This window comes from Haliotis rubra, unplaced genomic scaffold (assembly GCF_003918875.1).
Source record: "Haliotis rubra isolate DU_JTF1 unplaced genomic scaffold, ASM391887v1 Scf9, whole genome shotgun sequence".
NCBI lineage: Eukaryota > Metazoa > Mollusca > Gastropoda > Lepetellida > Haliotidae > Haliotis > Haliotis rubra.
Window position 1 is genome coordinate 4,778,042 of NW_025767634.1, and position 24,034 is coordinate 4,802,075.

The 24,034-nt window shown below is 41.0% G+C and overlaps 1 protein-coding gene across 1 annotated transcript; it reads right to left on the reverse strand.

Annotated features, from left to right (window-relative positions):
• Nucleotides 1–16,635: 16,635 nt before the first annotated feature.
• Nucleotides 16,636–23,085, reverse strand: LOC124263846. Its single transcript, XM_046698567.1, is given in 9 exon segments — nucleotides 16,636–16,817; nucleotides 16,820–16,959; nucleotides 17,489–17,643; nucleotides 18,215–18,362; nucleotides 19,040–19,273; nucleotides 20,686–20,830; nucleotides 21,070–21,188; nucleotides 21,542–21,717; nucleotides 22,364–23,085. Coding segments are annotated over 9 exon segments (1,698 nt in total). The 5' UTR covers nucleotides 22,780–23,085; the 3' UTR covers nucleotides 16,636–16,652.
• Between the last annotated feature and the right edge of the window lie 949 nt (nucleotides 23,086–24,034).

Sequence of the window (24,034 nt, forward strand, 5' to 3'; positions counted from 1 at the left end):
ACATGTGTGACACGAGAGCAGTTGACTGCAATATGGCACTTTCCCACCTGTTCCCCTCTCAATCGGTTACTAAAGGAACGTTAGATAATAATGAATGTCCCAGGTGGATAGGGCTATATTGTATTAGATAGTAGGTATTTTAACAAAACAAACGACGTCGCGTGGTTGCAGATGGTTGCACATAGTCTTCCTGGTAAGGGGAAGGGGCGGAACAGTGATCTTTGAATAGCATCCCTTAGTCGTACCAGGACCAGCTAAATGTAGGTTTGACAACCTGGTACTGACTGTGTTTTGGCTTTTCGATGGTATGCTCGTTCGTTCTTTCGTGAGTGAGTGAGTGGGTGAGTGAGTGAGTTTAGTTTTATGCCACTTTTAGCAATATTACAGCAATATCAGGGAGGGGTCACCAGAAAAGAGCTTCACGCATTGTACCCATGTGGGAAATCGAACCCGAGTCTTCGGCGTGACGAGTGAACGCTTTGACCACGGGGCTACTCCACCGCCCCCTCACCAACATAGCAAACGTCGACAACCTGCATCCTTTGGAGCATGTTCCTGGAACCTGTGTTGATTCCGGGTTAGAATATACACCCGCGGAAAATTACGCTTGTCGTAAGAGTGGGCTTAAAGGAGAGGTGGCCAGGCACACTGGCTTCATTAATTTCATGTCATTGTACTGGCATTGCGGGGACCGATCGATGCTCATTATGTCAATCACTGGAATGACTGGTACTTACTCGATTATTCACAGAGCGCAGTCATATACAGGTAGCTTAAGTAGTGCAGCGTTGAAACAACAAACAAAAAAAATTCTTTAATACAATCTGACAAGAAGTGATGTACGTGAGATGCACATGGATATGCACATGCACATGCGCATGCAAAGCAACGTACAGCAACAGAATGGTATGCCAGAAGACTAGACTAACATCTATATTTTACATGTTTTACAGAGAAACAATTTTAAATTATCTAAAAAAAATTTTAAAAAGGAACAAAGTGACTGCATTCAATTTCAGAAACTGCCACAATCTATACTTGCCACATATTATATGCTTGTATAGGCTGTATTGGATGTATTTGTTTCAGAGTCTGTATGACGGATCAAGACCACGACATACACAAACTTTGCGCGCACTTTCCTCATCAGAAACATGAAACAAACTAGGCCATTCCTTGTTAACCTGTGTCGGACACACGGTCCTGTTTACAGCACAAGGCTAAGCAATGATGGTGGCTGGGAGAAGTAGGATGGTTGACCGCGTTCGCCTGCTTGATTCTTGAGAGTTTCCAGGGCTTCTGTCCTGCCCCACACTAAAACACATGTACCACATGTGGTGTCTCCTAAGGCAATTGACCGTTTTCGATAACTGCCTCTGTACAACCATCAGTGAATGGGTACCCGGTATCTTGCAGGATACGGCTTCGTTGGTGAATATGTACATTGATCCCTTAACCCGGTAAATATGCATTTGAATACTTTGATGTTTGCGCATTTTAACTAAACACAGCATCGTTGTTATCATTATATTTCATATAAAGCATTTAAACAAATAAAATGTTTGACACAATTTAATGAATGTTAGAGTCGTATCTTACTAATTTAAAACAAAGTGAGTGAGTTTAGTTTTACGCTGCTCTAGCAATATTCCAGCAATATCACGGCGAGGTCACCAGAAATCGGCTTCACACATTGTACCCATGTGGGGAATCGAACCCTGGTCTTCGGCGTGACAAGCGACAGCTTTAACCACTAGGCTACCCCACCTCCTCAATTTAAAACAAAGAGGCAATTCAGAAAGTATGGTTGTCTCAATTTATGTTTTTGAATTGAAAAAATAAAAAAAATAAAAATTTAAAACGCGAGACGATTGTGGGCGTTCATTAACGCCATCAGTCGCCTGTAGGTGAGAACCAACAGACGTCTCAGCCTGGACCTTACACAGGCAGCAGGGACGTGCAACATGGAACAATAACACAACATGGTCTCAACAGTTGTCTCCTGGTGTTAGATGATAACACGACCTGCCCCAACCCTCCCTGTATATGTTTCAACTCTCTGGGGGCGGCGGGGAGCCGTGTGTACATCTTAGACGGGGCGGGGAGACGTGTTCCACCACAATTCCTGTTTTTATAAGAACCGTTTCCACTCGCCCTGTCCTGGCATGCACAGACAGTAATGTTGTACACAGACATGCCCGTGTAATCACACAGACTATATAACAATATATAGTCTCCAGTAATAGATATAGCCTGCTTCACATTCGCAGACTTTGTCGTCCTGAGCTAGTCCAATGAATATTTGGTTCGACGAGTAGATGTTAAACAATATGAAAATGGTTTAGTTGTGTTTTGGTTTTTATTCATGTTATGTGATCTCAAAACATGCTGGCTTTGAGTTTTTGTGTTCAGTGGTGAACAAGATCTGTTATTGTGTTAGCTGTTTATTGAAAATCTAAACAAACAGAACTCAAGACGATGATACATTTTTTGGTTATTGGCATATAAGTTATTGATTGTCCTGCAATAAAATAAAAAAAAAAATAAAAAAATAAAAAAATCCCAAGGCTTATTATATCCAGTAGTGGCGGTGGGAGAGTGGGGTTTAGACTAACGCTTAGTCTCTGAATATGTACAATTGTGATAATATCAAATAATCCCATTTAAATTGAAAAGGAGCCACAATGAGATGGGGTATGCAGATTCTGAACCGGAGGAAATCTAGGGCTTTATCATTGCAGGAAATGCTAAGCAGTAAGGGAAATAATGTTATTCAGGGACTGTGAGACAGAGGTGGGGTTAAACGCCGCTTTTATCAACATTTCAGGATTATCACGGTAACTATAGCAACCTGATTCTCGTATCGTACCCATGTGGAGAATCGAACCGCGGGGCTTATGTGTAATGAGCGAGCACTTTAACAACTAGGCTACCTTTTTACCAGTGTTATATAATCTAATATTAGGTAACATATGATATTTGGGATTACATTTTGTAAGTTAAGCACATATTTCATTACTGCTGACTGGCTGAGTATGGTTTTAGCACATATTTCATTACTGTTTTATTATAGGTTGAATCCCACGGGGGATTCGAACCCACACTCTCACATAAATGGATGTCTGACAACTGGTAGTTTACCCCTTTGACAAGTGTTACATTAGGCTTTTACTTTTGATTCGTAGGATTAAGAAACATTGGCCTGAACAATTCGTTTTAGCTGGTAGAAAAATACAGAAGAATTATGTAATGGAATTCTCGTAGGCCACATCACCACTTCGACTAAGAAGCTATACTAATGGTGTTCATTGTTTGGTGTTTTTAGGTTGGAATGAAGATCTTTTTACGTATTATTCACCATTTCTGAAAAAACCCACGATGATACCATATCAACTTCTCATTTCATCCAATGACCCGTGAATGAGCCTTCAGTAACCCATGCCTGTCGTAAGAGGCGACTAACGGGATCGGGTGGTCAGGCTAGCTGACTTGGTTGACACATGTCATCGTATCCCAATTGCGCAGATCGATGCTCATGCTGTTGATCATTGGATTGTCTGTTCCAGACTCGATTATTTCCAGACCGCCGCCATATAGTTGGAATATTGCTGAGTGCGGCGTAAAACTAAACTCACTCACTCATTTCATCCAATTGTGAAGCAAACACGGCCAAAACTGTTTTACCGAGGGTTAATTTTTATCTTTAACTATATTTTAATTAGTTTTATTGTCAGTCGGTCACGTAAACCAACTGAAATGATGGCTCGTGAAACACGTCCTGGTCATCTGTCTCCACAGGTTGCAATGATCAGTAGTAGATCAATTCCAGGTCACAATAACTCCATTATATACATGTGACTGATGCAATGTAAATATATAGAGGATACTAAACGACCTTCCGTGTAATACTGCGTGTAATAAACGAGCGAAAGCGAGTTTGATAATGTTAAAAATGGTATTTGAAGCGAGTTTAATTCTGGGGCCCTTATTCTCGAAACGTTCGAGTTAATAAGAATGTATTTTCGTAAGGCTACGAACGTTTCGAGAATATCTGTTTATTACTCTCCAACATAAATTGTTAGAAACTGCCTACAGTGTGATGACTCTCAGCTTCCCGTTGTGACAGAGGTATTAGCATTGTGACATAAAACCATTATGACGCCATACGTCTAGCGGTATTACACTAGTGTGATATTGCCGTAAAAATATTACACAGCAGTGTCTTCCACGGGCGAAATATAAATATGTATACCGCATTGTAAAATCGAAGGTCCTTAAAGAGAAGGAACCTAGTTTAATCGTTTCGTATCAAAAAGCAAGACCCAGATTTGACAGCACTCCAGGGACGCTCTGATGGCACTCTAGTATTGGAGGAAATGCAAGCTATGTCTGGAATGCAACACCTGGTTCGAATCTTTGTTTTGTTTTGTATGCTAATATGCGTGATTGTCTCACTCCGCCTTGGGGCATGTAAGATCCCGATGTGTTTACGACCGGCCATGTGCCGGGAGGTGGAAAAGCGGAAGCTACTACCACGATTAAAGAGGGGGGAGACAAGAGACTCAGGTTTGTATATTTCCCTTCAACATTTGATAGTCAATTACTTCAAAAGAAACACGGCAGTAGGCTTTAATTGGACACATACAGCTCCCATCTGACGATGGCTGTTCTGCCAGTGGAGAAACCGCCCTTACTTCGTACCAGAACCAAGGAAATACTTGCTCGTGCACCGGAAGTATACTTCACATGTTGTAGACTCACTCATTCGTGTCTTTCCGGGTGAATTCGTGGTTCACCGGAAGAGGGTGGGGAAGAGCGGGTAAATACGTACGGCTTGCTAAAATAGATTGTAAATGGAGTTTACAAACATAAACATTTGAATAACTAAATATATAAAATAAAATACTCATTCCCAACCTCATACATAAATTGTCCAAGAAATATTAACGGTGATTGTATTTGCAACGATATGTGTCTGGTTACCATTTATACTATTTGTCGTTGGCTGATATTGTTGCAGATTATGTTTATTTGGCATAGTAAAGACTTCTTGTCTTTGCAAAGACTCACGACTCATATGTACATAGATGACTAAAACTCATCACAGCGACTTGTGACTCCTTTCTCCTTCTATGACAAATATGGCAGGCGCTGCATTGAAGCTGTACTCTTGGCTGTTTTACAATTAGTCTATTTGCTTGAAACCGTGTTGGGAATATACTTTTGTGTAACGACACCCACCTCCATACAAGATAATGACAGTGGATTGTAACAACGTTTTCTAATGGTAGATGTGTGAGAGTGTGGATTATCCTTTTGTCATACGACACCCACCTCCATACATGATAATGACAGTGGATTGTAACAACGTTTTCTAATGGTAGATGTGTGAGAGTGTGGATTATCCTTTTGTCATACGACACCCACCTCCATACATGATAATGACAGTGGATTGTAACAACGTTTTCTAATGGTAGATGTGTGAGAGTGTGGATTATCCTTTTGTCATACGACACCCACCTCCATACATGATAATGACAGTGGATTGTAACAACGTTTTCTAATGGTAGATGTGTGAGAGTGTGGATTATCCTAATTTTGTCATAATGTGGACACCCACGACTCCATACATGATAATGACAGTGGATTGTAACAACGTTTTCTAATGGTAGATGTGTGAGAGATTATCCTTTTGTGGATTGGATCGTTTTCTAATGGTAGATGTGTGTGAGAGTGTCATACGACACCCACCTTTGTCATACGACACCCACCTCCATACATGATAATGACAGTGGATTGTAACAACGTTTCCATACATGATAATGACAGTGGATTGTGACAGTGTTTTCTAATGGTAGATGTGTGAGATGTGTGAGTGTGGATTATCCTTTTGTCATACGACACACCCACCTACGGACGACACCCACCTCCATACATGATAATGACATTGTAACAACGTTTTCTAATGGTAGATGTGTGTGAGAGTGTGGATTATCCTTTTTGATAATGACAGTGGATTGTAACAACGTTTTCTAATGGTAGATGTGTGAGAGTGTGGATTATCCTTTTGTCATACGACACCCACCTCCATACATGATAATGACAGTGGATTGTAACAACGTTTTCCGATGGTAGATGCGTGTGTGAGTGCATCACGATTGTACAAAAGAAAACAGATTCAGAAAACTTTGATGCGTTTGAAGTGCAACAACCTTGCCAAATGGCAAAAATACATTTAATTAATATATCGACAAACCGTTCACAATCTCCAACCATCTATCACATACTGTAGAAATATATTTCGATCAAGCTCATTACACCCAAAGTAAGATATCCGACAACGAACCATCAATGAATATCGCTGACTGTGCAAACCAGTATTTATCAAAACCTGTGCATCACGCTTGGCCTGTGTTTATGATTGCAAGTAATAATTTCAAATTCAAGCTCAAATTTAATTTAGGTCCAATACGATAAGTAACTGACATATAGCCATATATGGTTTGACACGAACATGCAATCTATAAAAGAGCGAAACAGTGAATAGCTATATATTATTTACTTTCTAAGGCAATGACAATAACCCTTACAGATGCACCGATACGACTCGCGAGGTATACACGTGGCAGATTTTTAAGACCACAACTCACTCATGAACTTGATGTCTCATACGACCTGGTCTTTATGCATTGTATTTCTTTACAAACATTTCTATAAATCACATAATAGATTTCAAGCAAAGGAATAATACTTTCAGATATGTATTTGTAATAAAAACCCAAATCAACAAAACACTCGAGTCAAAGCTGACTTGTCCTGTTTCTTGCGCTTTCCTGCGTTTAGATGCGCCTAGTTCATGCTATTGTGTAATATTTTTATGTTTTTTGTTGGGTAACATAGTAACATATAAACAGCAAGTTGGGACGTTATTTAAGCAAGATTGAATACACCGTGGCCTAAAAGGGTGTAGGTACCTTTGGAAGACCTACTGACACTAATATCGAACAACGTCGAAATGAATGCCTGTACAGTGGACGGGCTGTGTACTAAACGTAGGACCCGTGAAGGTCCGGGTTAGAATGAACCTCCAGTAACCCATGCTTGTCGTAAGAGGCAACTAACGGGATCGGGTGGTCAGGCTCGCTGGCTTGGTTGACACATGTCATCGGTTCCCAATTACGCAGATCGATGCTCATGCTGTTGATCACTGGATTGTCTGGTCCAGACTTGATTATTTCCAGACCGCCGCCATATAGCTGTAATATTGCCTCTTACGACAAGCATGGGTAGCCAGACCAGATCTAACACGGATATCTCCATTAGGGATTATACAACCTAATAACTTTATTATTGTTTATGAAAGTTTTGCCCGCTGTGCAAGTAACCAGTTGGTATTCTCCTGATGAACACCCGGACCAGTACTGGTCCAGAACAGCGGACAGTTCTGTCAGCTATCTCACCTTTAGTCAGCTACTGTAGCAAATAATGGGTTCTTCGGACAACCGTAGTCTGGCACAGCATTAACATATCAGGCACCCTATGCTCAAAACGTTCATATTATTACGCCATTCGTAGACCCATGATAAAGTATAGCGTTACGATAGGTCGTAACTCTACGAACCTTTTGTGGATCAAACAGGGAGCGGAGGTCAAAATGGCTGCCGAGAATGGATTTACAAGTGTGGTCATTGTTTAAATGTGATTAAAAAAATTCACAAAGACGTAATGCATCCATTCTCACACATTGTTCACACGTTCGGGACATGGTCAGGCGAAACATGTCGCCGTGTGAATCTAATGATACTACTGGCTATGCGGGCAATCAACAATTACGGTTCGACGCAGAGGATGACATCGGTGATGGACTAGGTGGTTATGAATCAACATTCCTGGGGTAAGAGGCCTTGCCCACAGACATTGAGTACAGCGGTGCTCCTTGCCCACATACATTGAGTACAGCAGTGCTCCTTGGCCTAGATAGCTCAGCGAATAAACGAATATAGGTGAACTGCCACATACCACACACGGCCACAAGTACATCCACTACTGTAACAACCATTACTACTACTGCTGCAGCTATATGCCTCTGCTACATCGCCGCAGACTTCACCACTGCTCCAGTACAACCTCAACAACGACCACTACTACCAGAAATACAGGAGAGGCTTCTACAGGACTACCTCAAATACTACCACAGCTGACTGACTGACTGAGTTTGGTTTTACGCCGCTTTTAGCAATATTCCAGCAACATCACGGCGGGGGACACCAGTGGGCTTCACACATTGTACCCATGTGGGGATTCGAACCCGGGTCTTCGGCGTGACGAGCAAACGCTTTAACCATTAGGCTACCCCACCGCCCGAAATACTACCCCAACTACAACCATCGATAAGAACTACTACTACTACTACTACTACTACTACTACTTCTACTACTACTACTACTGACCAGACTATTACTACTACAACTATCAATACTATTACTATTTTGCTACAGCTACCACAACCACAACCACTACTACTACGAAGATTACAACCTCTACTATTACAGCTACTAACAATACTACTACTTCTGCTACCACTACTACTACTACTACCGCTGCTAAGGCGGTGGGGTAGCCTGGTGGTTAAAGCGTTCGCTCGTCCGTGTTCGATTCCCCACACGGATACAATATGTGAAGCCCATTTCTGGTGTCCCCCGCCGTGATATTGCTGGAAATTTGCTTAAAGCGGCGTGAAACTAAACTCACTCACTGCTGCTGCTCGTCACTCGTACACTCATCACGCCAATGAATGGGTTCTATTCCCCACATAGGTACTACTACTACTACTACTACTACTACTACTACTACTATTTATAAAACGACGACCAATATTCTACTACCACGTCTGTCATTATGAACATATTGCACTAACCCGTACTGATAGAGACACTGAGTTCTACTGACCTACGGGTCTATAACTTCTCCGGTGTCCCACCATTATCTACCATCCCGCCACGACTGACAGTGGAGTGGATATGGGTCGTCCGCCCCAATGTCGGAGTGATCTGTTACAAACAAGACATATGGCGGACACATGGACTGTCTCGTCCTGTATACTGTCGAATAAACAATGCTTGGTCCAACATTAGAAAATATATCGGCCATCAACATGCAGGTCATTCGTCATCATCGTCGTGACAGAGAACCTGAGAACAACGCGCGTGAATTCATTGCATTAGATCTAGGAGTGAGTGAGCGGTTTAATTTTACGCCGCTTTTAGCAATATTGGCAATCCAGCAATATCACAGGACGGGACACCAGAAATGGGCATAACACACTGTACCCATGTGACGAATCGAACCCGGGTTGTCGGCGTGACGAGTGAACGCTTTAACCACTTGGCTACCCCATCGACCTTAAATCAAGAAAGTTCAACACTCACCCCAATCCCTACACACAAGCATATACACGGACGCACGTATAATTGTGCATATGATGAGGTTTTTAAAAATCTTCAGAAAAGAATCACCGTACCAATGCATACATTTTATCAAGTGAAGCAACACCAACATGACCAAAAGCATACGGTGAGACAGTTTTTTTACTTGTTTCAACTTGTTCTGCAAAGTCTGGATGTCATCGGATCAGGCCTCAGTTATACGATTCTAGTCTTGAGGCCGACAGAAAAAAACATGGACCGACTGAAATATACCCGATCCTTGTCGCGAGGACCGATTGTGAAATACCCGATTCTTATCGCGACCGAAAAGTAACCGATTCTTGTCGCGACCGGAAAGTACACGATTCTTATCGCGAGGGCGGACTTTGAAGAATCTGATGTTGGTCTTGAGGGGTGATTATAAAATACCCAAGTGGAGAGGATGGGATGGCACAAAACAAGCGCGAAGATGGGGCTTGAGTCCTAGTGCTGGTATTGGCATACAACCTGCGATACGATACATCACGATACTAAAATTTTAGTCACTACGATATATTGCTAAAGTATTCTGCGCTGAAGCTGCGATACGATACGAATCCCGATACAAGGGTGGCGATATGATACGTATCACGATACTAAAATCTTTAATTCTAACACCAACTATAAAACACCTTATGTTCAAAACAAAACCATTTAAACGTATTTCGTCAAATTCCGTCAGGGTTTTTCAATGTTCCTTCGGAAATGAGATAATTAAGTTTATACACGGACGTTGCGAATGCTAATAAAATGCGAGCGCTGTGTCTGACGCAAGAATTTCCGAGAAACTTAGGAAGGTAAAATAGGTATGCATATATTTAATCATCAAACCAAAGCAAGTCTTTCTTGACAGATATCGCGATTCGGCAATATTCAAAGTAAAACATCGATGTATTGTGGCCCATTTGAAGTATCTTATCGGGATATACGACAATGTAAAACTTTGTATCGATTGACTGTATCGACGGTCCATGGATCGATGCCAGTGAATCGTCACACCGCTAGGCTTGACCAACTGGTAAAATCACGATTGACGGTATAGGCTGAACTATGGTATAGTTCGGCGTCTTCCAAGCAACCTTCATATAACCCCAGTAGGTATGGTGAGTGAGTGAGTGGTTTACGCCGCTTTTAGCAATATTCCAGCAATATCTAGTGGGGGACATGTACCCATGTGGCTGACTGACTGACTGAGTTTGGTTTTACGCCGCTTTTAGCAATATTCCAGCAACATCACGTCGGGGGACACCAGAAATCGGCTTCACACAATGTACCCATGTGGGGATTCGAACCCGGGTCTTCGGCGTGACGAGCCAACGCTTTAACGATTAGGCTACCTCCTTAGTTAATAAGGAGTATACTATCTTAACATGTACATTATATTCTTCTCGATCCCCATCTCTTCTTCTCATTCCTTCTTGTTATCCCCTTTATTTATATGCCTTTGACCTTCGCGCCGAGGCAAACGACAAACAACTTTGTAAACAAACACTCGTATAATCAACAACATGACCTTGATCAGGTCGCTCTGCCCAGCGTGCTATTGCTACTGTTCGGAGCTTAATACAAGTCTATGGGTCGGTTGGGTAGCCTAATGGTTAAAGCGTTGGCTGGTCACGCCGAAGACCCGGATTCGAATCCCCACATGGGCACAATGTGTGAAACCCATTTCTGGTGTCCCTCGCCGTGATGTTGCTGGAATATTGCTTAAAGCGGCGTAAAACCAAACTCAGTCAGTCAGTCAGTAATACAAGTCTACAGAAATCATAAATGTTACCTGATTTGGTTCAAACCTGACAATTGGTCTCCTGCAACCAATGTTTGTCATATGAGGTGACAAACTGGATATATACGACGGCCAGGCTCGCTCAGTTGACTGATACATACCATCGTTTCAAAATTGCCTAGGTCGATGCTCATTATGTCAATCACTCGGCAGTTTGGTCCAGACACGATTATGTAGAGACAGATCTCCGCCATGCAGCGCTAGAATATCGCTTTGTTTAACAACAAACAAATCAAGCCTAAGAGCTTAGAGGGAATAGATCTCAAGGCTAGTCGGGTCAAGATTTTCCAATTCAGCATGACTAAACACTTATCGGTTTATCAGTCATTTCGATAACTCACATGTACGAAGCGTCAAATCATTAAGACAAATAGTGATCTAATGATTTACTATTACAGTAATAGAAAAGACACCAACGAAGAAAATGCTGAAAGATGAAAATCATCTCCATGGTAACACACGGATAACCAAATAAGTTAATACAACTCTATGTCTCTAAGATCGATTTGTACAACTACAGAAGTCTCATGTAGCGGGATACGGTTTGGATACAGAAACAAAACCCGTCGATACTCAATGATTTATTCAAACACCTACATAACAGTATCACGTGCAGATCTTATGACACCAATGTGCTTACTCTAGTATTAGTCAAAAGGGTCATGGCGAAAAGACCGTCAAGAGCTTCGTTTATTTCTTGAATTTTGAAACCATTATGGATGGAGCTGTCTGCTTTTGTATTCAGTCCAACTTCTTCAAGGCGATTGAATCACTTTTTCGAACGAATTCGTCGTCGAAGATCCATCCAAGACTAAAACGCTTCCACATTCCATCTAATGCTTGTCGTAGTTGGTTAGTTGGTTGGTTGTTTAACGCCGCACTCAGCAATATTCCAGCCATATGGAGGCAGTCTGCAATTAATCGAGTCTGGACCAGACAATCCAGTGATCATCATCACAAGGATCGTTCTACGCAATTGGGATACGATGACAGGGCGGATACAACTTTTTGAGGTGTGGGTGCGTGACTGCGTGCGCACAGTTCATTTTCACGAGAGTTTCAATTGTCATTTAATAAACTTTCAGGGCAAAAGGGGGACGGGGATGAGCACCCTCCTCTGGATCCGCCAATGGATGACTTGTGTCAACCAATGGCGCGAGCCTGACCACCCGATCCCGTTAGTCGCATCTTACGACAAGCATTGGTTACTGAAGACCAATTCTAACCCGGATCTTCACGGGTAAAATGCTTGTCGTAAACGTCGACTTATGAGGTCAGCGTAGCACACTGTCGTTGATCGGCGTCCGTGCTATCAATCCCAGGTTGTCGTAACGAAGCAGATTGTCGCCTAAAACAACATGCAATCACTCTACAATAACGGCTGTAAACATCTTTGACTGGGTCAAGCAGCTTCAAATTCTTTACGCACTGCACCAGCATGTAAGACAGTTTTTAAATACACAAATACATATCGAAATTCAGCTGCTATGAATATCCGAAAGATGGCGGTATCTGCTTCAATAATATTTACTCAATCGTAATCCGATTCAAATCCTCGCCCAAAATGTCGTATTTTACAGACGCTTTAGTTTGGAAGACGCGACATGTGTCCCGAGTTGTTTTTTTAGAAAGCCAGCCGTGACTCACTCCATTAACTTGGCATGTGTTTGTATAACATTGAAGGGGATTATTTATACGCTGCTCCAACAGACATCCTTGAAAAAAAATAGACAGGAAACCGAAAAGAAAAAGCATGGCTCACCCTAAGGAGGAACGCGGTCAAAGGGAGGTAACTTCGCTCTACCTCGCCCAGACACTGCGCAAGCCACTATCTGTTAAGTCAAAGGAAATAAGGACGTTTTCGTGAAATTTAATATATTTGTGCAGCTAACTACTGACATCAGTCGAACTAATTAGAAAATGTGACAGATGAAAGAAATATTAACTGAATATCGGTTAACTATAAATACACGCAAAGATGTCGCAGAAAGTCTCAAGTATAGTGACATCTGGACCAAGCCTACAGTATAACAAATGAACCCACTTATATTGAAAAGGAGCCCCATTGAGAAAGGAGATTCTAAACCTCAGGAAACCTAGACTTGCTTCATTTGGGGCGTTAGTATTGCAGGGAAGGCTAGGCAGTTGGGAAAATAATGTGGTTCCGGGACTGTGAGACAGACTAAGTGGTATCATGTAATAAGGTGAGGTGAGGTGAAATTGGGTTTTACGTCGTGCTTGAGAATATTTCGCTCATATGACGACGTGCATGCGTATGTGTATGTGCGGCTGCTTGTACTATCCCAGACTTAAGCTGGTTTTATAGTGCTAGCCCACTGAGATACCATGCTGCAGTGAAGCATGAATACCCCACTCAGACACATTATACTGACTCTGTGCCAACCAGTCCTTGTTGTACCCATTAATGCCGAGCGCCAGGCAGGGACCAACAAGTATCATATTTTAACGTCTTTTGGTATGACGCGGTCGGGGATCGAACCCGTGAACTTCCGCTCTCCGGGCGGACGCTCTAACCACTACACCACGGAGGCGGTCTCATGTAATAAGAGTTAATTGGGTCATCACTACGCTTTGGCCACTACTCCACTTATAACAGGGTGCGTCAGATAGTTTTGCGAGGAAAGCCTAAAATGACGCAGGTCTTAAACATTTATCATTTTGGTGAATGCCACGAGCACGGGTATGGTGCTCACAAAGCAAACAACATTATTAGGGGCAACCTTGATTCGAAGGGGCGCAACAATTTCCGGCGTCTCACAGAAATTGAACACCTGCGACTTCGCATGTAATTGATGTTATGATGTTGAAGATAAAACGTTTCGTATACATTCAAACATACAGTATTCCAGCCCAAAATAATTCTGACGTCAAAGCGAACAAGATACATATCTGCGACCTGTTCTCGCGTGGTTCGACATGTTCCTCCGTGTGTGACTTGAATCTAAGCACTAAGTGAACTAAATTCCACGTAACAGAATGATAGTAGTTTTCGGCGTTGAAGGCTGTTCGACCAATTGCGATTTTGCCTTAAAATGGTGAGTTTTACCAGGGATACTCTACGACAACGTTATAAAGTTCCCCTGGTTTTACACATCATCTTTAAAATATTTTATTAATATACAACTCACACTTTGCTAAGGATCACAAAAACTCCCAACTTTACTAAAACAAAGATTTATAATTTCAAATTGTATCCTTTAAAACTGCATAAATAATAATATGGTAACACCTCTTTAGGAAAACAGTCACTTTAATCTAACATTATGCACTTGATACATGAGTAACCATAAAATAGTTTTTATGGCACCAATCAACCATTTTGCAAATCAAAGAACGAGTCATTGACAAGTACACAACACCTGTCAATAGCAGGTATGGGATCCACAAGATGCCAGTGACAAACTGAAACCTAGGATTCATGCTTACAATAAGCTTAGATATTTAAATCAAATCAGACCCCTACATCATAGTTTTCTGTTCAATCAATGATTTGATCCTTAGAAAGGTGTGAATAGTATATATCGGTATCATCTACCTTGTAACAAGCCTGAATACTACAACCGTGGGTGCAGCTTTTTGAAAAATGATAATTCATTTCTATTTTGAGATGATCATACGATTAATTTGGAGCATTTCACTGTAGCGGCGATAGCACCGTGTCAGATACAGCCTGTCTTGCGGGCTTCAATTCCCGCCCCGTCTGTATATTCCGAAATAAGACGTATGTATATAATGAATTGATTTGTTTGTAAGTACTACATACATTCAATATAAACATGGCTTCCATTTCGCTTTTACGTCCTTTCTCATGTTGTATGATTTCATCATTTCCTGTAATTTGTGATACTACCAATACGTATCCGGTTACAATGTGTATCGGAATAGTTTGGCTTATCCTCTACAAAATCTCACGAAACGATATAAGTGTCCATATCCACAGCAAATTCTCTCCATGTGACCTGAGTTAATGACCTAGTGTTAAGCCTAGACGAGTTATGCCCCCTCGTCTTTATTAAGACAGACGGACAGTTTGACGTCATAGAAGAAAATTCACGGCAAGCCATTCTTATATTGAATCTACCACGTTTTACATAAACCCATTTGATAAATACTTTTATTACCTACGAGGGCGAAAATATCGGGATCATATTTTCGTACGATGCCCTATGACGTCACATTTCTTCTATGACGTTGCGTTCTTCATGCAGCGACGGTGGGTAGCCAGTCTTTGTTTGAAGGTAGGTTTGAGTTTATTTTCTTCAATTTGACGACTTCGGTAATATTAGCGGATATACCGATATTTAGGCACCAGTGTCCTTAACATAGTATGATATGGGCACTCATATAATATCCTCTATTTATTATCCATATTGTGAAACATAACCAGTGTCATATATATCATATGTGCACATGTGCACATATCACTTTTGCCTAGAAACCATTGTTTCTGTATTTCGTCGTCTGTGACGTCATTAAACAATTGAACGTGACGTCAATGAACAGGGCAGTCACACTTGTTTACCGTGTTTTACTGCACAAATGTACATGAATAAAATGGATAATAAAGAAGTTATTACACTCGCAAGTGTGCCACACAACAATAAGTCAAAACTCGTGCAAAATTGTGTAATGCCTTGCTCTCGCTCGGGCAATAGAAAATTTCACACTCGTTTCGTATAAGTATGACACACTTGCTCGTGTAGTAATCTCTATATGTCGTTCAGGTATCATACAGTATATTGTATTTCCGTAAAGAATCGGATAGTATAATTACATATTCTATATATTTGTATAATTTTACAGTCGTTGGTAGTACATGTGTCGTGCCAATGGAATTTCTTGCGCAACGATCGCTTTTCAGATCATACAAACATCTCAGCATCCAGGGATGAACAGCAAATTATTCAGACACGCGTATTTATGCTGGTCAGAACTCTTTCATGTACACAAGATATTTCACCATTCAGCAGCTCTTCAGGTTCGTTGTGTAGCCTTAAGCAGCAATATTCCATGGGCCTGTACTGCAGTAAATAATCGTGTCTGGAACAGATAATCCAGTGAATCAACATCATGAGCATCAATTGGGATACGATGACATGTGTCAGACAAGTCAGTGAGACTGACAAAGTTATCAATACACCTGAAGAGCTGTTAGTGTCCTCTTAAAACAAGAATGGGTTGCTGAAGGCCACTTGTAGCTGGGTTCTCAATCACATGTTGTACCCGACTCTTGGGTAACATGAAGTCCGACTGGTCCCAGCCATATCATACACACTGAGATACAGTCGAACTCGGCCGAGTCAACTCCCTTCAACTTCGACACAATGTTGGTTGACTGTACACCAGAAAATACAAAAACATCAGTAATGCCGATACATTTGTCAAGTTTTATTTTCTGCTATACTTTCAGGAGTGATATCAAACAGGTGGTAGTTATCAGGGTTCCAAGACTTGAACTGTTGCCATGGTAACTCCTCTATACTACTGTCCATATTTTGTGGAAACTTGGGGTCTTCCAGCTGCTTCAAGAGGTCTTCTGCTCGGGGGGGTCAACAAGTGCACTGACCTCCAGTTCCGTTTTCACAGCCGAGAGATTGGAAAGGTCGACAAAGTTCGCAGATATCGCTACAGATACCTCCAGATTTTCTACATAGTGTGGACACCCACTTGGGACAAACAAAACTTCACCTGTTGAAAAAATATACTGAAGATGATGAAATTGAGGCTTGATTGTGTCAAGTATTGTCAATGTTCGTTTACACTATTTGATTAAGCAGGTAAAAAAATGCCAGCATTGCAATGCATGACAGTGTCAATATTATTAGCACTTCCTCACCCACATCCTGAAAATACATAACACTGCTTGTTTATGTTCAAGAGTAAACTAAACTGGTGGCCTTTTCTCATTCGAACATGGCATATTTCAAATTTATAGTGAGTGAGTCAGTTTAAGTGTTTCAAAAAACTTCAAGAATTCCTTCTCGCATGTACGGGTAACCAAGATGGGAGTCAACTCAGGTCTTTAGCTAACACTTTAATCACTTCGCTACTCAAATATTATGGGATGGCACCTGACAGTATGACTTTATGGGAAGACATTATACACAGTTCGTGCAATACCATTATACTCTGCCACTTTGATTATTTAGATCAATTTCTATAAGAACACAAAACACGTTTTTATTAAATCTGTGTAGTGGGACCATACTGAAGATACCTTGTTTGAGGTCACACTGCAGAGGCTGAGCCAAGGCCATCAGAGGATGGGCCTTGAGGTCAGGCAAGGTCACGCTGACATCAAATGTCGGGTCCATGGAATGGAAGTACTGTGGGTACAGAGAGGCCTCATCCTCCCTACTGAAGAAAGTCCACCTACAACACACAGCCATGTTGTAGCTTTATCTGGATGAGAAATCAGCATGGGGTCCTGGCAACTTCTTTCACACAGGATCGCTACAAGTGTAGTACTCTTCAGAAAGCTGAGGCAGTTCTGTATGAACACTGGCTGACATACATCTGACAATATATTCCAAGACATACAAGATATGGATTTTATTTATATCCAAAGTAACTATTTACTAACTTGCTAAATATACAACAAATGATTTTCAAGATGAAGCCTTCTCATATTCTTTGAACATTGAAAGTTGCTATAAGGTTGAAAAGATGCAAGTATTCAATTTGCACACAAATTGAAAGTTGACAGAAGTTATGAATATTTTTCATTTGTTGCTCAAGGTCTCAATCATTGAAGCATCCTAAGGACTATGACAGCAAGCTTGTGATGACTAATAAGAGTTACGATTGTTCTTGGGCTAAGATTGTCATGAGGAGCATAGCCCAGTCCAAGATGGGAATAGAGGGAGTCAAGTGAATGAATGCTGAGATGAGATGACAAAGCTAGGAACGTGATTATACATACATAATTAGTGATTATACATACCGTTTCCTCCCCTGGAAGAGAGCCATCCAGAAGTTGGATGCGAAGGCATCGATGTGTAGCTGGCTGCAAACCCCCGCAGGAGCCAGGAATAGACTGGGCCAACTGTCCTGGTACAGGCTGCTTCTGTTGGTCCTCTGGAGCAGGTCACCTGCAGCACACACAGTCTTAGAAAGTGTTCACAGAAAAACCAGACACACTCCTTAGATTGCAGCCATAAGGATACTGAACTTCATCCTGCTTGAGTGAATGTTATTTCATGTCTTGGTCATTAGTATTTCAGCTTTATGACATTAGTCTGTTGATAATCAGGTCTTACAGGTGAAAACTAGTGGCTGACTCCACGAACAAGCATTCACACATTCAGGGTATCACGACAAACAATCTGAGCATGATGACCCACATTCAAGGCATGATGACCCACAATCAGGTCATGTTGACACAATCAGGTCATGATGACCCACAATCAGGTCATGTTGACACACAATCAGGTCATGTTGACACACAATCGGTCATGATCACTCAATCGGGTCATGATGACCCACATTCAAGCCATGATGACCCACATTCATGTCGTGATGACACACAATCAGAGCATGATAACACACCATCGGGGGCACAATATCATATAATCCGGGCATGATGTCACAATTCATCCTCGTCTCGTCCTAATCAGTTGGCTATGCGAGGACAAGATACTAGGGACCTTCCATGGTAGAATGAACATACTAAACATCACATTGTAATCAAATCAAAGGACTTTTTTATTGTTGCACTATGAGATGATCAGGTGCCATTCAAAAACAATTCTCAAATACAGAATCGTACCTGCAAAATACCTGGGTATAGAGAGTTCCTCCACTAGCTTGGGGCAGTGTAGGGGGAGGCTCCAGTCAAACAGGTACTGCATAGAGGGAAGCCCCTCCTTCCCCTGCCTCTCAGTGTCCCTGGGGTTCAGGGTCTGGTCCATGTATTCTCCCACCGTCACAGTGTCACCTTCCTCTAGCCCTGCCCACTCAACAGACCAACCCACTGGTTTCTTCAGGGTGACTTTAACTTCACCTTAAAGAAAAATAATAATGATGATTATTATTATTATTGATGATTCTTCCTTCCTGTCTATTAATCATCATTTCAAACCATAGAGCTAAAATAGTTAAAGGTCACATGCAACAAACAATCACACATAATTAAAACACAATTATCACTTATTCATGACACATTATATACATTGCTGATTATGAAAAAAACATATAAACAAAATTATAAGCGTACAATCGCAGATCAAAAGTGCAATTTGTTGTACTTGGATTTATTTCCCTAGAAAGGAAGCTATCGGGATAGCGAACCCGGTCAGAGCGGTTGGGTGTGCACTCAAGTGTAACAGCTGGTTCATTTGCAGGGTTACATACCTGGAAGTAGACATTTGTGATGTTTAAAACAACAAACCAGTGGAGCATGTAAGGATTTTCAAGTCCACTGCCTCCAGAGAACAATGGAGGTTCTATGTTATTTCAACCACATGGGTCATACAAAAATGTTAACTGGTAAATAGATGGAATACATCCACAAACCATTCCCAAGGTAAAAACAAAATACATAGCATAGTTTCGTTCTTACTTTTATTTCATAAGTCATATGTATACAATAAAGTTCAATAAATATACACAAATATCACAAAAATGATATTGTCAACACTGTCATGTACAAGTATCAGGTATCACTATTTTATTTTATTAGTTCATTTACATTAATAATTACATACATAAATTAAATAATAATATACACAAAGCATGATTAACATTGCATTCAGTACTTAGCACTAGCACTTAGCAGATGCCCTCATTGTGTGTGTATATAAAGAGATGTTGGGTTTTGTAAATACATGCTCATTTTTTTACAACCAACAGACATCATAACATGTCATGTGTACAAGCATCACACCTGCCTGTCTGTGTAATTACACAATGTGACAGAGACCGAACTCAGGCCATAAATCAATGCGTTTTGTTTATGGTATATAGCCTGATAGGTGTTAAGTTCAAATTGCATGTGGTCAGTGATCGAAGTTGTGTATTGAATATTGTCATTAGCAGACAAGCAGGCAGACACACAGACACACAGGTCAATTCCATCACTCTTACAGTGAAAAGTATCGAAAATTTACATGGCGGTCCACATTATGTTGCGCGCTTTAATTACATATTTTTTCACAGAAAACTGCAGCCCAGAAGCATATAATATAGCCATGTATAAATGTCGGTGTAGTTCTGATTGCCAGGGGTGTGGTGGGTTAGCCTAGTGGTTGAAGCGTTTGCTCTTCACGCCGAAGACTTGGGTTCAATATCCCACATGGGTACAATATGTGAAGCCCCTTTCTGGTGTCCCCTGCTGTGACATTGTTCGAATATTGCCAAAAGCAGTGTAAAACTAAACTCACTCACTCACTCTGATGGCCAGGATGTAAAGGTTACCTGCGACATCACAGATGTGCTGCAACGTCCAAGGGACAGATGTCATCTTGTCCACCAAGTCTGTGATGACCACTGGAGTACTGGTTGCTGCATAGGTGTAGAAAAACTCTTGCATGGACAGATTACTAGCGGAAACTCGCCTTACCTGAAAGGGAATGAGTTGTTTGTTTTCCTTTCAAATATCATTCGTGTATAACATGAGTGAACATTATAAATTTAATCAGCTGAACAATTTAAAGAGAATATATAAATATTGTATGATATATTAATTTCAGTTTTTTGCAAAAAACATAAAAAAATCATATTCATTTACTATTTTAGATTTAAAGCTGATCAGAAAAATTGTGATAACCAAAAGAACTAAAACCCATCCCACAATCTCACCTGTTTGACAGGTTTCAGTTCCAATTTCCGCCCAGCAAGTTCTTTGAGCATCTTGTCTTGCTGTTGCTTCACCTGTACTTGCCTCTCCACCTTGTGTAGGTGCCATCGGAATTCCTTGTCTGAAACAATCAGCAAATTAGTACCAAACAAAACTGCAATCCCATTCACCAGACAATGTTAAATGAACAGTGTATACTTTCATTGGATAATAACCGTAACTCCCATAACAGAGGGAATCATCATTTTTCATATCTGACTTGTCCACAGTTCATTTTAGACTGGGGTTTTGTAAAATAAGTAGAATAGAACAACTAGTCCATCTTGATTGTTACTAGTCTCGTACTAGCAGACTAGTGGTCATGTCTTAGCCAGAAGAAGTAGCCCCAGAAGTTGTTCCTTGAATGGCTGCCCAATAACTTGTCTGCCCTTGTCTGCCTTCTTCATTTCACAAACATATCGGTGGTATACTTACTATCAGGGTCTTCAGTGAGAGCTTGTTTCAGATGCTGTCCAGCTTCTGTGAGATTGCCCAGACTTTCTTCCACAGTTCCCAAGGCAGCAAAGGCTTCCCCATCCCCACCCTCAAGGTCTATCAGTGTCTTCAACTTGTTTCTCTGGCTTTTCAAAAACTCCACGCCTGGTCGGCATCTGAAAATTTTTTACAAATTGCTTCACACCTTTCAAACAAAATTTCCCAAGTTCATTTTAATTCATGTTTCATGTAGAGGTAGTGTAAGAAATTGATAGGAAACACTTTAGGCTGCTATTCCATCCTGGCAAATATTAACCATGTCATCAGAATCATCACCGCAAAAGGTATATGTATATTTAAAAATATTTTGGTAATTTGGTCTTTAAAATGATAGGTTAATAACAAAATTTCTCTCCTCATAAAACATACATGACACAAGCTACACAATTCACAGATATTCAAATAATATCCCTTGTTACTGTATCACAGAATATATTCTTTGCCGATATGTATCAGTTTTGCACCACTGTGGATTTTCTGGAGCCCTAGTGAATGAGTGAGTGAGTGAGTGAGTATGGTTTTATGCCGCTATTAGCAATATTCCAGCAATATCACAGTGGGGGATACCAGAAATGGGCTTTACACATTGTACCCATGTGGGGAATTGAACCTGGGTCTTTGGCAGGACGAGCGAACACTTTAATCGCTTGGCTACCCCACTGCCCCTGCAGCCCTAGTGACCACCAGTCCATCATCAGACAGACATCATTCTAGCTCATACCTATCCGTTCAGTTCTTACTCAGATCATCATATGGACGTACCTGGAGATGTAGTGTAATAGAGTGTTTGGGTTATGGGTCTGTGGAAGATCGGACACTGGTATTAAACATTTTCCTGTTTGCCTCCACCATCTTGCAAGGGCAGCTCTTGCTAACATCACACAGCTTCTGTCTCCTGCATTCACCTTTTTTCTTTTCACATTCTCTGAAGTTATACCATGTCTGTCTCTTTGCTTCAGATTGTGTGAAGCTAATGTCATTTTCATTGCATGTTTCTCGTTTTTTAATGGAAGTGCAATGATATGGCGCTTCCGTGCTTTGAACAGGCCACTCCCTGATTGGCTGTATTTCATTCTGACTGTCACTTGTTGTAATAGGCCATTCTGTGATTGGCTGAATATCACTATCTTCCAAATCTGAGCTACAAGAATTTTCCATGTGGAGTTTGGTGTGAACATCGAAGATGAAACGATCGAAGATGAAATTAAATACTCTTTTTATCCGTACTTTACGTATGTTGATAACATTGCTAATCTGGCAACTGACATCACCATATGTGCTTGATTTTGTTTCCTTGTGAATGTGACGACAGCTATTTATGACAGAAAAACACAGAGTTTCAAACCTCCCTAAACATATAAATACTGACAAATGTTACCATATGAACTTACGAATCGTATAATCAGTTGCAATAGGTATGGAAGCCCTAACATTACAATCCACTTTCCGATCAGCACTAACGCACGAACAACGAGAAAATGTGCTTGCAGGGGAGGTAACTCTAATGAGCCAACCTCAACGCGCCCATGTTGTCGAGCAATGTAGGAGATACATTATGATCGCCTTGTAGTAGAGTTCAAATCTTTTACACGCTACAACGACATTTTTTGTATGTTGATAAACCTAACAAACATAATACAGATTTAGCAGCATGTGAATAAATTACTGTTTTGTTTCTGTTTGTTTTTCAAACATGATGAAGGATGACTTTTTCTTCACAAGCGACACCAAATCGGACATAAATCATTTCGTGATTCGTTTTTATATTCTATTTTCAGTGATTAAGACACCAAACGTCTACTAGACAGATGACTCTTTCAATATACGAGACCCTTAGAAACAGAACTGTGTTTTAAATCCACGTACCGACGGCAGAGACATATTTCCCTTTTGCCTTATAGTAATTACATGTAGTTTTCTCCTAACGAAAACTATCTTTCTCTACACCCTTTTGTGCAGGTGAGATTCCTGCTTCGGAATTATTTGCACGTTAAGCTTTCATGAGGGTCGGCTTGGTAGGACGGCCAAAATGTATGCCAACTGGGTGATTGGATAAGACAGTAGGAAAAAAGTCCTCGGTAAAAATGCACCGGCGAAAAGGTATTCCGGAAACACGCAAGTACACCAAACACGCAAGTCGATAAGTCAAGATTGTTTGGAAATGTAGTCGTAAGTCCAGTATGAACTGCCAGGGCCATCTGTTGACGGACATTCAAAATGGGAATCGAGAGCTGAGAAAAAACCCTATAACCACTCTCCTGATGATACATGAAAAGTCAATAAACGCTATGAAAAACTAAAAAATACATTTTCCTTGGCAAATTTAGGACTTTTTTCCCGAGGACTTTTTTTCCGCACACCGATTGCATAACCACGAAGATCCGGGTTAGAATTGTTCTTCAGCAACACATGCTTGTCCCAGAAGGAAATTAA